The 16265-nt window shown below is 32.9% G+C and overlaps 2 protein-coding genes across 2 annotated transcripts in view; one reads left to right on the plus strand and one right to left on the minus strand.

Annotated features, from left to right (window-relative positions):
* LOC111403580 (ATPase ASNA1 homolog) overlaps window positions 1-2749 on the plus strand; it is a 6718-nt gene extending 3969 nt beyond the window's left edge. The window contains exons 6-8 of the mRNA XM_023032143.1: window positions 5-63; window positions 1261-1426; window positions 2262-2749. Of these exons, the coding sequence (XP_022887911.1) occupies window positions 5-63; window positions 1261-1398 (197 nt within the window). The 3' untranslated portion in view covers window positions 1399-1426; window positions 2262-2749. The remainder of the gene's footprint in view (window positions 1-4; window positions 64-1260; window positions 1427-2261) is intronic.
* Window positions 2750-3956: 1207 nt separating this feature from the next.
* Window positions 3957-9780, minus strand: LOC111381876 (glycine-rich RNA-binding protein RZ1C-like). Its single transcript, XM_023005757.1, has 4 exons — window positions 9700-9780; window positions 9450-9591; window positions 4639-5111; window positions 3957-4336 (listed from the first exon to the last, which is right to left on the minus strand). Exons 1-4 carry the CDS (start codon window positions 9753-9755, stop codon window positions 4132-4134), a joined length of 876 nt encoding a protein of 291 aa, XP_022861525.1. The 5' UTR covers window positions 9756-9780; the 3' UTR covers window positions 3957-4131.
* Window positions 9781-16265: the final 6485 nt, after the last annotated feature.

Below are 16265 nucleotides of genomic sequence, written 5' to 3' on the forward strand. Positions count from 1 at the left end.
GTAGTCAACCAAATTCTTCCTCCATCTGCCTCTGACTGCAAGTTCTGTGCAATGAAGAGAAAGGTAAAATAGTCCACCATCTTTTTTTTTTTGTGAGGAGCATGATTTTCGAAGCTTCAAAATAAAGTAGAAGTTATTTTCCAAACATTTTTGAATGCATTACTTTTTTCTTATCATATAAATAGAAGTTATTTATTTCTGACTTTGACCAATAATATAAATTACCTATATCAAAACATAACTACATATGTTGGTAAAAATTTTATGCGTAGCCAAACATGCTCTTAAAGCTATTCAGGAGTAGTAAAATGAAGTCTACTATCATGTATCAATGAAGGAATCTGGAAATGAGTTATGGCCGTGGTCATTCTGAAGCTGCATTTGATTCAGATCGTTAAATGTTGCATACTTGTTTGTAAATAATAGTAGTGGAAATTCCTCTTTTATGTTGTAAGCATGTTGTCTAGGCTAAATAAAATTCTTCGTTAGTCAAGTATTTCTTGAGTCACTCTACAAAATGAATAAAAATGACAATAACCTGTCCTCATTGTAAATATTTAAAGTGCATGAAAAGCTCCAAATGGTTTGGCCTACCAACCGATCTAGAATGACATACTTTCACGAGGATGTAGTCTCTCACTTTTGGATATGCAGCTTCGAGTATTTTCAATTTTGACTAACAAAAATGGTTTTCGTTTTAAAACTTATTAACAAGAGTATAAATAATTGTTATCCACTATATATTAAGCCTATGTTTGGCTCATGTTTATACACTATTTGTAAATACTCAAGCCACTTTTTATCCACACATTCAATAGACCCACAAGTAATACCTACTTATTTACTACTCATTTCTATCACATTATAATTTAAACTGTTTTGCAATACTTCCCAAACATGCTCTGACTGTTTTACAGTTTTTGCGTCCTTTTTCCCTTGACTCTGAGATTGTGAGCAAAACTCATTTATCTGCCAACATTTTTTAAATCTTTGGGAGGATAGAGTGATGTTTGTTGTTAAAGTTTTAATTTTGTGTCTGTAGGAAGTAGCTGTGATCCTTGATAAACTAACTCCTCTCTCCACCACAAATGTGGGGAACTTGGAGTGCACTTCTGTTGGATTTTTTAGATACTCTTATTCTGAGTAAAAGTAATTGAACAATTTATAGGCATGTATTTATCCAAGCAACGAAGTTGAGACCTACCTAGACTTCCAGTATTTATTATTATCATAATTTTATTGGCTGTCTGCTTTTTACAGGATCAAACGCGTGCTATAAGCATGATCAACAGTGATCCAGAGCTCTCCAGCTTGACAATGATCCAGGCAGCTCTCGTTGATGTAGAAATCAGGGGCGTTCCTGCTCTTCAGTTCTTAGGGGACATTGTTTGGAAGTGAGGACTGGCTCGTGGTATAAGTGACTCAGGTAACATCTTTATGTTCGTTATATTTCTTTTCTTTTCTATGACCCGGGATTATATTAGGATTGAATCACCTTGAAAAAAAGTCATGCACGACGATATTCTATTGCTTCTCCTCTGCATAAATCGTATTATGCTGGCATTAATTTTTTCCCATGGTTCACTCTTTCCTTCCCTCTTGTTATTTATGCTCAAGCATCTCTTATTTATTGCTTATGGTTATGTATTAATTAAATAAGTGCATACATGGGTAGCTTGAAAATTTCGAGTTGGAAGTATTCTAAAATATATATTTTATGCTGATAAAAGTTTGTAATTGGTAGGTTACAAATTTCAAAAATAACCCAACTGTCAAAACAAATCATTTTTCTAACTAAATGAAAATCAACCGTATTTCAGAACAAAATTTGAAAGTTTAAATTACTTTTAAACTTTGCCTAACATGCTCTAAACCGCGAAAATAAATTTCTTACCTGCTTTTTCTTGCCTTTTCTATATTTTTTCTGCTGCTAATATGAGAAATTAAACGCGAATACGTAATACCTTGTAAAGCTGAAACCGATGATCAATTTGATGAAGAGTTGCTATAATCCTCACTTATTAGGGTCTGAATCGTCTACAGAAAATCATGTTTCGTATATAACATGCAATTACTGAAGCTGCAATCTTTTCATTTTCGTGCATTTTTCTTTGTTTCTTGATGCAAATTAGTACTGAGGTGAATTTTCAGAATTTGCCATCTTTGAATGGACTAAAACAGGTTTTGTGCACACTTGTGGACATTGCACAACCCTCAACTGCATTTATCATACGAGTTTTTAAATTTTGTCATCTTAACAGGATAAAAATGTTCGTGAATGGCCTTAAGCTTAAGCACACCTACATCTTGTCGTCTTTACTGAGATTGCAGAAACATACAGCCTGAGCAGGCGTTGTTGAAAACCAGGAAAGATGAAAATATAGTTCAACTGCATTTCTTGAAGGAAGCGATATATTTCAATAAGGAAAACAGAGTATGGCCATGCACTTGTATTTTGTACTGATTGAAGTTTCACGTGTCGTTAAATTTTACACTTTCCATTTCTTGAATTGCTAACAAGCAGATTGGGGATATCAATATGCTTAAGCCTCTATTTGGGCTCGATTATTAGTGACTTTTTATGATGAAGAGTGGTGGGGGTCACGGGATCACGAAATATATTAATAATATTGAGCTGTAGTGTTGAATGTGCGGTTGAATTAGAGTTTGATTTTGACTGGATAGTTGAAGTCACTGAAAATGTTTCCCATGATAGGCTAAATTTTAGCGATCTTTAAATTCTTGATCATTTTGCTATCCTAGTGCTACTGCCCTGTAATGGGGTAAAATATGCGACTTTTTATGGCAACACATAAGTTTTTATGTTACACGAGCTGTGTAGAACGCTGAAGATTAGCCTCAGGTGATAGTATAATTGAAACTTTAAATATTCATATTGGTTCTCTTGGAGAACAATATTCAATCACTCTCTTTGGTTTCATTCAACGAGAAAATGTAATTCGGCCGCTCAATATAGCATGTCTCAAAACGAAAATAAGTATTTTTTCTTGTACGAAGTTGAAACTGCTTGTAATTCTTTCGAGTATCAGCCGAACTTTTAAACTTGGTTGGGATTATTTCCCGTTTGTACATATTTCATTACTGGATGAATGATTTACCCTCAGTTTGAGTCCCATCTTTTATGAACTCATTTTTAATCATATATTCTCTCAACAAAATTTTTAGCCGCACATTTACCAAAAAATTACTATTTTAAAAATTATTTTTCCATAAAATGAAGCTCAAGCACGTTTAATGAGTACAGGTATTCATTTTATTCCAAGCACCGATGACTTGTTCTATGGTTCATTGGCGGATATCAAATTTAAATGTTGAAATCCACCATAAAATTATGTCACGTGTTTAATATAAGATGGACGTCAAACGAATAACATTATTCTTCTCAACGCCCACGAATACCTCTTAACAAAACTAATCCATCTCTTTGTAAGGCCATTTCAGTTTTGGGTTTGTTATCAAATGTCTTGCTCAGATAGGGTGTACTTAGGGGCGCAACGGCAGTGGTACCGACTCCACCACTGGCTGATTGATGTTCAGAAGCGGCGGAGCTTCAACACATTCCATTTTTTTCGTCTCTTCCAATTATGTACCTTACCATCACACATGGTGGTTTACAATTATTCTTATCAATTTAAGCATTGAAAAAGAAAATGGGCCTTTCTTAATTTTAATTGGCTGGAGAACTTAATTGATCGACTCCAACGACCTCAAGGGGTGTTATTACTGGAGTCAAATACAAAATAATTTTAATTTTTTTAATAATAGTTTCAGAAAAGAAATATTAAGCCCTAATTTTATTTTTTTTCAAAATCATTTTTCCTTAAACTCATTTTCAACCACAACTCTCCCAATAAAATAATTTTGAAAATAAATCCATATCTTTTCCCTACTTTTTAACCATGCATTTTTCAAAAAAATAAAAATCAAACAAGAACTAAATATAAATTTGCAATTGGTAACAACCAACCTTCTATTTTAGTACAACACTCACTGATAAGAAAGATTTGAAATTGACCAAAATGAATTTACCAATCTTCATTAAGTGCAAGAAATAAAGCCGAAATGTAAACACGTCAAAGTTGTTGAAGATCACTAGAACTGCAGAAATACCTAGTACCGGTCGAAGGAAGAAGGTCGTCCTTGCCTAGGGCGGTCATAAGGACCTGCTTTGTCCCTATAGTTTCTTCTTCCATAAGGTGCAGGCCCTCCACCTCCATACCTGTCGCTGCTACCTCTGCCGCCTCTATTTTTGCCATTACCATTGGGATAACGATCATACTGATCTAATACAAATCGGTCTCTAGCTGGAGGATGCCTGCTTATAAATGAATTACATCATCACTCAAGTTTTTAAGCATGTTTTTTATCTAAGATCAAGTAAATTTGCTTATAAGTAAATAAATGCCTAGGACTTAAAATCGAGTAATTCTTCTACTAGTCAACGTTGGAAATGAGTTGGTAAAATTAACTTCAATATAGAACCACTTTTTTTTAGCTTAGCCATGCCCTTCTTTGACTATTAAATCATCTCCGCAAATTATCTTTTCCTTTTAGGTAAATGGGGAAGTGCCACGAGAAAATCACGTCTACTATAATATCAATCTAATCTATAAATACCTGTCATTAACATATCGATCTTCGTACCGATCGTTATCACCATAACTACCTCTCTCATATCTATTGTCCACATATCTGTCACGATCAACTTTATAGCGATCCCCACGACTAACAGCCCCACCATACCTAGAAAGTGGAGGAGAGAATGGACGACCACCTCTGCCACCGCTTGCCGATGGACAATCTCTGGCCCAATGACCTGGTCGACCACATTTGAAGCAATCGTCCTGCCCTGATGAACGATCTCCACCATAACTGCTCCTTCCCCTACCCCTGCCCCCTGAAGAATAACCTCCATAGCCATGTTCCAGATCTTCATCTCCTGATTTAGGCTGGGCCTTGTTCACTGAGATGACCCGGTCACCAAACTCCCTACCATGCATATCCCTTATCGCATCTTCCATTGCCCGGCGGTCTGCAAAGGACAAAAATCCAAATCCACGAGGACGGCCTGAGTCTCTTTCCAGCATAATCTACATGAACATTACAGTTGAGAACCTTAAAACCACTAATGATATCCCATGCAACAAAATGAGTTCAATATTTTGAAAACGCGACTAGCATATACAAAATCCAGAGTCTATAGAATTTAAGCTACTAGGAAATGAATACCATGAGAAGTGTCAATGCATGCATGGCTTTTACCTTTCTACCAATTAATATCTAGGAAGGGCCACAAACCAAACTTCAAATTGTCTAATTTATTTTATATTTTACATAAAAATAGCTGTAAATATCTAATGAAAAACTTCAATAATGATATGAAATTAACTTACTAAATTCAACCTTTAGGAGTAAACATCATTTCTCCATTTCAAATCAAACGATGACAGGCTAATGAAGGTGATCTAGCCTCACCAATCATGGTATTTCATGAGAAATGCCAATTTACCAATGTTAATGACAATGCACTCAGAACTGTTGAAGCAAAAAACTGCTGTGCATGCTAAGCGGTTCAATGCCCATGCATGTCATCAAGCACAGCACACCATATAAGTTGCGAATTCCTAGCCAGAGGTACCAAAATATAGCTAAAACCAAAGTGAGCAACCAAGACACCCCAACACAACCAAACCCTTTTAGGAAACCCTTAAGGAAACGATAACAATGTCATACTAGAAGAATAGGAGTAGAAGTAGACAAGAAGACTAATGATAAGTTGCACAAGTAGGATAGTAAAAAAAAAAGAAAAAACTACCACCACATTTGCAATAAGTTACACTAACCACAGTTTATTTGAGTCTCTGTACTCCACATGTAATTCTATAATAATAAGCTAAGTATTCAACATTTCAAAAGACTTGCATGAGTAGGATGCAGCAGACAAGCAACTAATATGAGTCTAAAAGATAATAAGGAAAAAATGACTGGATGAATTCAGTCATTTGGCTATTGGTTTAATTGAGAACAGAAAAAGCTGAAAGCATGATTGATTATCGTTGAACAAGTTCCATGTAGTAATAATATAAGGAAGATAACATGTTCAATGGCAAAGAACTCTTACATGAGCAGAAGAGTTCTGAACACCTGCAGATTTCCATCATCAGACATTTTAAATTTTACTCAGGCCTCAAATTCCACAGAACTGAACATATTACACAACCACACAGATAGGTTCCTAACTTACTGGAAAAGTTCTAACAGTGGCCACTTGACCTGAGTTCCATGTTTGTACTTCTTTCAAATTACTTAAGAATCGTGCTGCAAACCACTATATTTGAGCAACAGTAGATACCAGAAAACACACATCAAATGTTACATGATCCAACATGCAGCCACAAAAAGTCACCAAGATTATCCAAGACAAACTTGCATATTAAAAGTCTTCATGTATCCAAAGCGATGAATTTGCGGCACCAGCTATTAGTATGATAACTCGATTTGCATAATTGCACACAGCATAACAGCTTGGTCTCATTACCGACACCAGTATTTTATTGAATGTTAGACAAGAAAACACCATTCTTCAACCAGATAATCAACTTACAACAATCTACTCCAACTGGTTTTCAGGCTGTGCAAACCAGAGTGATTATTTGTACAACTTAAACTGTTCAACTGGAAGCAAGTTAAACATAATCACCAGCAGCAACAGGCACGTCTTGAAGTAAGGTGCTAACTTACATTGACCACTTCTTCATATACAAGCAACAAGCAGAATCATCCTAAAAGTCAAGAATATGGGATTTTCTTCTAAAGAATTCCACAACTGGAAGCATACGGATACCTCAAATCTAGTTTTCAACCGAAACAGGATAAGCATATGCACCAAAGAATTTCTTTTGTGCATTTCTTTCATACTGCCAGCCCAACAAGAGTTCAAAAGAAAGCTCAATAAAGAGGACTAGGCATAATGATTTCTAACATGTGTAGTGTGACGCGTGAAGTGCGGTCAAAATAGAATTCTGCTTCAACGCTGCTTGATCACCTGTCCAAAAGACTTTTTGCACTAAACCGGAAATGACCCCTGAACCTATTTGTAGATCAAGTATGAGGATATACATTCACAAATGACAGCTTCTGCCAAAACTGAACTGCATCATCTAATCTTGTTTAGAACAAAAGATCCTCCAAAAACTGAATTCTCAAAACAGTTGATTACAAATTCTGTGGGTCACATCTGGCATTGCTTTTAAATCTATGTACATATCTGAGCTAATACACAGCTCAGGACAAAGCAACTGCTGGAAGAGACTTCATAAACATCAGACATTTAAATTTTGAACAACGTAATAGATAACATTTAGAAACTGACTACAAACTAGACAGTGTGGTTGCATCCGAGTGCAGAGAATGTTCTCCGCTGCACTTACATCTTTAGACATAAAATCTCAACTCTATGGAATCAAGCATGGAGAACACGGAGATGTTTACCAAAAATCTTCAAAATGAAACTAATTCACGAAGCCCTGTGGTAGCCACCTTATGCCGCTATTGCCAGTAAAGTGATATAGTTCCAGTCAACAAATCATGATAACCCAACCTTGAAGACTTTGAGAAGTTATTAGAAAAAATAAGTTACTTTTAGAAAAATCCTAGGACACTATAAAGGGAGATGCATGTTGTGATTGCTCGAAGAGTTCAACCTTGTGCGAAGAATTTTTTTTCAAAACTACAGAAAAAACATGGCATGCTTGTATCAAATGACACAAATCTAAAATGAATAAGTGAAACATATCAATACAGAATCTTTCAAACAAACAACAGCTATGCTTAACCAGCAAAAGACTCAAGCATATCCCAGCTTAAACTGGATAACACACTTACATGAATGTTTATATAAAACTATATCAGAAACAACCAACCAAATGGAATTCAAGTAACACAAGCTACCAACGTGCTTCAGCAACTTGGCACATTCCAATGAAATAAAAAGCTCCTCCAAAGACCCAATCTTAAAGCATCTTAGAGATTATAGCAAATCCCACATCGAAGCTTCAGCTACTGTCTCCCCCCATGAAACTGAAAGACTCGGAACAGTTTCTGTACAAGTAAGATCACTTGAAAGAGTTCGATAACCAACAAGGAAGTTTGATGTAACTGCAGATGGGACCAACCGAAGAAATATTCTTAGTCGACGCAGGACATGGGACCCCAGAATTTGTATGCAAGATGACCACTCTCTCTCATGTAAGAAGGTTGCACAAGGAATTATCATGCCAGGCTACAGATATCATCAATCAAACTGATTGGACATGTGCTAGCAAGAGTAAGTATGACAACAATAGTTCGACCCTGTCTTCCACTCTCAAAAGTACAACTGCTTTCCCTTATACTATCATGAACAACCATTAGTTGAGCACAACAAGAATTCTTTAATTAAGCTAGAGCCTGAGTTCACTGAAGGCAATTCTTTCTCCGCCTTTACCAATCATCTTACTACACAGATCCGCTTAATCCGTTCAACGACTCATCTTATGATCCCGCGTCCAGGCAATAGAAAAAATGCATCATAACCAACATAAAAGAACAAATGAGGTTAATATGATGATGAAGAAGAAAATAAGAACAATAAAAAATCAATTCACAAATTCTTCATAAATTTTGCAGCACAAGATTAAAACTTACAATACTATACTCATATTTCGCATTATAGCATAATCAAATGGAAACATAAAATAATCAAGACATACTGCAGCATATTTTCAGTGTTTTATTGCTGTGAAAAGGTATAGATAAATTCAACATTTTCATTTCATTAATCTACTAAGCCCAATACCCACCAAAATTAATGAACAGAACCAGAACAAAGAACCCCTTCGGCCTTCAGTGACTTGTATGAACCACATATTCCAAGATATTCATCCATATCAGTAAACATCTTTCTCTGATAACAAAAGTCTATATAAATTTAATGCCCATTAGATAGAATTTTCTCAGACTTCTCCCATATGTCCTTTCATCAAAAATTTATCTTTGACTCTCCCACCCGTTTGATTGAAAACGCAAGTTTCTTTCAAAACACACTTCGTCTCCTTAAGAAGATTTAAGAAGTGACTTACTATATCAATACTTTCCTTCATTCTCACGTCATAAACAACTCAAATTGACTTTAACTCTACCAATAGAAGTTCAACACCAATAAATTCAACGGAATGACCATTGAGCTTCTATTGTCAAACAAGTATAATAGTTCAACAGAGGATTAACCAGTGGAAAAACTTCGAAATCGGACAAATTAATTATAACTCATTCAGAGAACTCAATTCCACTATGTTTGCCCGGCAAAAATGTATTGAACAAATTCACATGCGGATAATTTTCTAAGGAAATCGAGGGATGATTTCGAGGGTAACACAAGAAATTCGAACCTGGGAGTCGATAATTTTGCCGAAACGACTAAAAGCATCTTCCAGCTCACGTTCAGTGATGTCCCGCGATAAACCTCCCACAAATATACGGTTGTCTTGCTCCTTCCCTGCCATCTCTGTCTCTCTGTCTTTTTTCAAAACCCTAATCCAACACGAACCAAAAAAAAAAAAAAACTAATCAAAGTTAAACCCTATGAATTAGATATTCTGTTCGTGTGAAAGAATTAGGGTTTCTGTGGGCAGAGGATACCAAAAGGTGAGTGTGAGATTTGCGAAGATTCCAATCGGGAGTTTGGGCAAGTTCATAGAGTTACTTTTAGCACCCGTTCGATTTGGATAAAAATCGGGTTGCCCCGGTACTAATTAAAACCTATTATTTAAATAAAAAATTAGTTTTAACCATATATTTATGTATTTCACAATTTTTCAATCACATATTTTGTCAATTTCTATCAAAATCTAACTAAAAATCTTATTTTAATCATCACCAAACACCCATGACAATATGCCTATGTTTAGTTCCTATTTTTTCAAAAACTCATTTTCAACCATACATTCTTTTATAAAGTGATTTTGCACATAAATCGAAATTTCTTTTTATTTTTTAATCACACATTTTTCAAAAAATCATTATTTTATAATACATTCTCTTGCAAAAATAGGGCTCAAACAAGGGCATAGCTTTTTTACCTAATCCTGTTTTGGCCCATTATAATGAGAACTTGAGAATAATATATTTTGAAATAATAATTTTTTGGAATTTTTAAGTTTATATTATTTTATTAGCAATCACGCTGCAATGACGTAATGGTTGGTGTAATCCTTAACATAATATCATATGACATCCTATCATTGAACAGTTTAAAATATAGTCAACTTTTTCATTTACTGATTTACTGTCGCAAACACATCTGTCAACCTCTTTATCATTTTTCTTCTGTCAACACAGATTAATCCTTTTATTAAATATTGGAGAATGTGTGGTTAATAAAAAAGAAAGAAAAAAATGAATTATAATTTTAATGAGGACGAAGCTGGAACTTACTATCACCATGATCATTCAAATTTCTTTTGATTCATCATCACCATTTTACTTTATACTTAAGGTCATCGTAACCGTCCAAATTATTTTTAATTCATTATGATCGTCTAACTTCATATAACATTTTAGTCAAATCACCTGATTATTAGTACATAAAAATGATGAAATTCATAAACAAAAATAAAAAAACACACAACATGAAAATTAGTACAAAACTTTAAAAAGATTATATGAAAGCAGAAACCTATTTATTTATTTTTTCTTTTTTAGTTTCTGCTAGCACACAAAATATGCAACTAATCACGCACCCTAGAACATACACATAGAATAAAAAAATAAAATTTATTAACTTAATGAGGAAAAGTTATATACATAGAAAATATAAGAAAAAATCACTAACCCAAATTAAAAAATTTAGAATATGCATCAAACTCAAATAAAGAAAAAATTTGTTTTCGCTTTCATATAATTTTTTAAAATTTTTATAATGATTACTGTGTGTTATTCTTTCTTCTTCTTTTTTTTAATATCGTTTTCCTTTCTATTATGATAATAATTATGCGTGATTTTTTTCAATGTGTGTGTTTAACCGGTTGATGTTGTTTGAAATGGTATATGAGTTAGGTGGATTAAAATCAATTTGAGTGGCCACATTAAGAGATTGTTTGGGAGAAATTTAAATCAAAATCAAACAATCAATATTAACTACATTTTTCATGGGTCTCTCAACTTTCTATTAAAAAGCTAATTTTAATCCCAAGCAAACAGGCAAACACCCTCTAAAATAGATTTAAATAAAAATTAATTAAATTTTGCATATTTAAAAAGGAGGGATTGAGAAAAAACTTTTGAATACCTATTTTACTCTGATATATTTAGTTATTTGTCCAATATATCTTCACCGATTTTGTATAATTCTCCATTCATTCTTCAATTAGTATTATAATTTTAATAGTTATATAAATTACTAACGGGTATAATTGAATTACTATTATTAATTTCATTTCCCTTTCATGTGGAGAAACGATCATTTTCAAGGCACAATAAGTTGATAAAATTTTTTATCTTCCATAATATATTCAAGATGTTGACCTCGAAAATTGGACATTTCACGTGGCCAATCGAGAGCTACTCCACGTATTCTTCTCTGTGCACAATCAGCGAACGGTCAGATGCACACGGCCGGGACCAACAGGGGTGGTGGCGGCCGTATACACTCCGATGGTCAAGTCAAGTTTGGGTGGTCGGAACAGTACTCAGGGGTTGTACAAAATAATGATAAGGGGGAGGAGAAAATATATAAGCTTGATATGGAGTGCTGTGTAGTAAGAATTTCATTATCTTTGCTTCTTGCAAAATTTTGGGTATTTATAGGTGGGAAGAGCAGTTGGATGTGTGACACGTGTATACATCTGACGGTAAGAGGCGTTCGCTCATAGACGTCAATCAGTCGCGTCTGTAGAGTGGACAGACAGCTTGTTTCCTCTGAGTTGAATTGACATAAAGTTGATAAATCACATCAACTAACATCATAGAGACGTCAAATCAATTTAAATCTTAGGTGTAGGGAGGATCTTGACACAAATCTCTTTCTGAAATTGGCGACGAATCTTCTAACAGGGGTCCACTTGGCCTCGGCCTCGGGGGTGAGGTGCTTCGATCAGGTCAATAGTAGGGATCGCCTGTATTTCGCAGTGTGCTACCAGGTTGTGGACATTGGTGATATCACTTCGAAAACACTTCGGACGGGTCTCTATCAGATCTGAATATATGGTGGTGGGCGTTCCGAAGCGGTTCAGATAGGGGCGTAACATAAAGCATAAATAAAAATATGATATTAAACTCTTTTTTCAACTCTATTTTTGCATAATTTTTACAAACAATAAACTTACCCTTAAAATTTTTTTGAACGAAAGGATTGAGAATAAACTTTTGAATACCGACTTTACCCTTATATTTAGCTATATGTCCAATATACCTTCACTGATTTCGTATAATTTTCGACTCATCCTTCAATTAATACTAGTAGTAAGAACATGCGTTGCACGTCTTATGTATCGATTAATGATATATGTACTATATTTGAATTACTAATACCATTTTAAAATTATGTATATAATGTGAAATGTTGAATAAACTAAAATGTAATGACTCAATTCATATATTAAAGCAACATTTAGCACATTTGCTACTTCATTAATTTATTAATGCAACATTCAATTTTGTAACCTCAATTAAATAATAATCTAATGAATGGATTTTAATGTAAATCATGATGATCAATAAGGGCTTTGTTGATAAAAAATAAAAGCTCAATAGATGAATTATAATGTAAATCATGAATATTAATAAGGGTTTTGTTAATGAAAAATAAAAAATTGCTTTGTTGATGGAAAATAAAAATTGTAAGAACAAAATACTCAATTGAATGATAAGTCATTAAATTTTCGTTGATTTAATTTTTTATTTTTAATAATTGAATGTCAGTTTCTCTCCTTATATTAATTCCTACCCAAATGATAAATATTAATTAAATATTTCACCACTTATATTAATTATAAATCAAATGATAAATATTAATTAAATTGGTAATAAGAGCTTTGTTGATGAAAATTAAAAATTGTAAAGAGAAAAATCAATTGAATGTTAGTCATTAAATTTCCGTGTGTAATTTCTTTTCTATTCATTGAATGTCCTCATTAATTTATTAATGCAACCTTTAAAATATTTATAACATCAATTCAATAATAACTTAATGAATGAACTACAATGTAAAGCATGGAGATTAAAAATTGCTCTGTTGATGAAAAATAAAAACTCATTGCATGAATTTTAATATAAATCATGAAGATTAATAAGGATTTTGTTGATGAAAAATAAAAATTGATTCGTTGGTGGAAAATGATAAATACTAATTAAATTGGTATTCCAATTATAACGGTATAATGGGCATATAGTTAAATATGTAGGGATAAATTTGGTATTTAAAAGTTTCTCCACCATCTCCACTTTTAATATATTGTAGATTATAGTTTTAATTGTTATGTAAACTACTATTCGATATTATTGGATTCCTATTATTAATTTCATTTTCATATAAAAAAATAATTATTTTTCAAGGCACGATAAGTTGATAAATCTTTTTATGTTCCATCATACGCCAAAGCATAAATAAAGTACGAGACTTATTTCTTTTCCTAACTATATTTCTACAAACTTTGAGCCTGCCCTTAGTTTTTTCCCCAGCAATTAGAAGATAACGTGGCCTAAAAATGCTCAATGGATAATACTCTGGTAGAGAATTGATGGTGGATATAAAATTATCTAGCAGAAAACCTGAGGAACTTATGCAATTGGCTAGCAACTTTTTCAAATTTTCTCATGGTTTTAAACAATTGTTTTTGCTCCATTTAAATGGTGGAGGTGAAGAATATTTAGAGACGTGATCTGTCGTAATTATGCCGAATTTTATACACGTAAAAAGGTTAGTTATTTAAATATAATTTATACACGTCAATTTTTTTAATTACTATTTAAATGTCAAAGAGAAATGTTTTTGTTCACTATTTATGATGTAAGATAGCGAACCATTGAGCATATGTTACGTTGGAACTCACAAGTGTACATGATCGTTGTACAAGTAGTGGAGATAGTGAGTTTTTAGATTATTGTTTTCACGAGAAATAAGGTTTAAAATATAGTTCAACAATTATTATTAAGTTCAAGTAAGTGGTGAGAGTAAAAGAGAGATTTTATAGTTGTTTATACTACTTCTAATATATACTAATAAAGCAAAAAAAAATTTGGTTTTATCGAATGTAAATGCTTGCATTGAATTCGTGATTCCCCCTATTTTCATCTATTTCAATTATCAATTAACAATCTAGTTAATTTCATGTATTTTCGACCACCGATAACGCTAATATGTTAAATGTTCTTTCCAAGATATACCAACCTATGATCAGCACTACCTGATTTTTATTTCTAATCCAAATGCATATGAAAATCATGCATTTAGTTTAAGCTATCTACATGATTGCACATGCTAGAGATATTATTTCTAATACATATTTCACATATGTTGATTTTATCACGTTCTAAACTTCTTTTGGGTATTCATACACTACAACAAATAACTAACTATTTAATTGATGCCCAAACAATTAAATATTCAATGGGAATGCAAAATAAATCAAGAAATATCTAAATTAAAATTTTAAATTGAAATAAACGATAATAGGGTTCCTTAATAATCCAACACAATTGCAAAACTAGTCTAATATGTTTAGAATTAAATTATACAAGAACAATTGGAAAATCATTACTTACAAAGAAGAAATAATGAAAAATAGGAATCTTCTATGTTCTTGATGTGAATATTGAATCTGGATGAAGAATTTTCAATATCTTTATGCAATGTGCTTTGATTCCATGCGTGTTAGCCTTGTTCTTCGCCTTCAAAATTCATCGGAATCTATGAATTTTTATGTTTAAGAAGGTTCCAAAAGTTACCAAAATAAAATAAGGAAATACAAAGTTTTCTTGGAATTGAACCATACTTAAGTATGGTTTATTTGATGCGTAAGCATAATATACAAAATTTGGTCTCGGATAATGCCTTTTGTGACTTTTGTGTACGCAAGGCCTGCAGGGCCATGCGTACGCATGATATAAATTTTTAGGACACAAAATTGGTCCCTCAATTTTCTCACATGTGTGTTTTGATCTATTTCGATGATTTTCCATCCTGTTGACTTCTCTTCAACTCCAACTAACTATTGACATACTTGAATCGCCATATTACAATCTAACACAACTTGTAAATTATTGTGTTTTAGTCCCCCAAAGTATTAATTTCGCCATTTTTCTATATTTTTTCGCTTGTTTTCTCTTATTTTTCTTCAAATCATGAGTTTTACCTATTAAACAAGATATAACACAAATTAGGATATATTTCATCAAAATAACTACAAAATGTCGTCATTTAAAGTCCTAAGTAAGTATATAAAATACACTTAACAAACATCAAACTTGAACATTTATTTGTCATCAAACAAAACCATAACCTAACTTAAAACAAACACACAAGCTAACCTAAAATTTTATCTCAGAATTGAAATCATAATATTAAATCTAAGTACAGTTTCAAGATCACAATACAAAAATCAAAGTCCACTTTTCCAATGCAACGTCAATGTATGTGTGTGTGTGAAGAATTAAGCATAGTATCATGAATTCATAAGTTGTTCCAGTCTCGACCCTTAATTATTAAATATGTTCTCATCATCACTCGTGACATTCGCACAACCCAAAACTTGTTATTTTTGTTATTTTCAAGTGTGTGATCTAAGGTTGATTATTATACTATCATCACATCTGTAATTTAGCTAAATTTCACCAATTGCAGTTTAACATGTCAATAAAACAGGGTTTCTCTTTTAATTTTGATTGCTTTTAATCTTTAGGACCTAACTAGGTTAATAATCCCATATCAAAAATCATATTTTCCAAAATAAGCGTTTGGGACTTAATCAAGGCATTTGGTTTGTCTTCTGCTTCATGCACCTACTTTTTTCTATTTTTTTCTTGATTGTTATTTTCAAAACTTTGTTTTTCTTTATTTGCCGCATTCTCCTCCCTTTAACAGACCTTAGGCCGATGACTCAAAAGTCGGTTGACTTTAGGGCAATATATTTTAATACCCTTACAAACCTAATAAATCAGTTTATAAAGGAAACGAAATGAAATTATCAAATGAATTTTTTTTTATGCTT

Source organism: Olea europaea, chromosome 1, assembly GCF_002742605.1.
Source record: "Olea europaea var. sylvestris chromosome 1, O_europaea_v1, whole genome shotgun sequence".
Taxonomy (NCBI): domain Eukaryota; kingdom Viridiplantae; phylum Streptophyta; class Magnoliopsida; order Lamiales; family Oleaceae; genus Olea; species Olea europaea.

Bases quoted from the DNA above. Each gene is read 5' to 3' on its own strand.
- LOC111381876 (XM_023005757.1), bottom strand. From the start codon at position 9,755: ATGAACTTGCCCAAACTCCCGATTGGAATCTTCGCAAATCTCACACTC. The intron at 9,592-9,699 runs GTATCCTCTGCC...GTGTTGGATTAG, and splicing joins AATCTCACACTCACCTTTTG to GGTTTTGAAAAAAGACAGAG. The intron at 5,112-9,449 runs GTTCGAATTTCT...ATGTTCATGTAG, and splicing joins GCAAAATTATCGACTCCCAG to ATTATGCTGGAAAGAGACTC.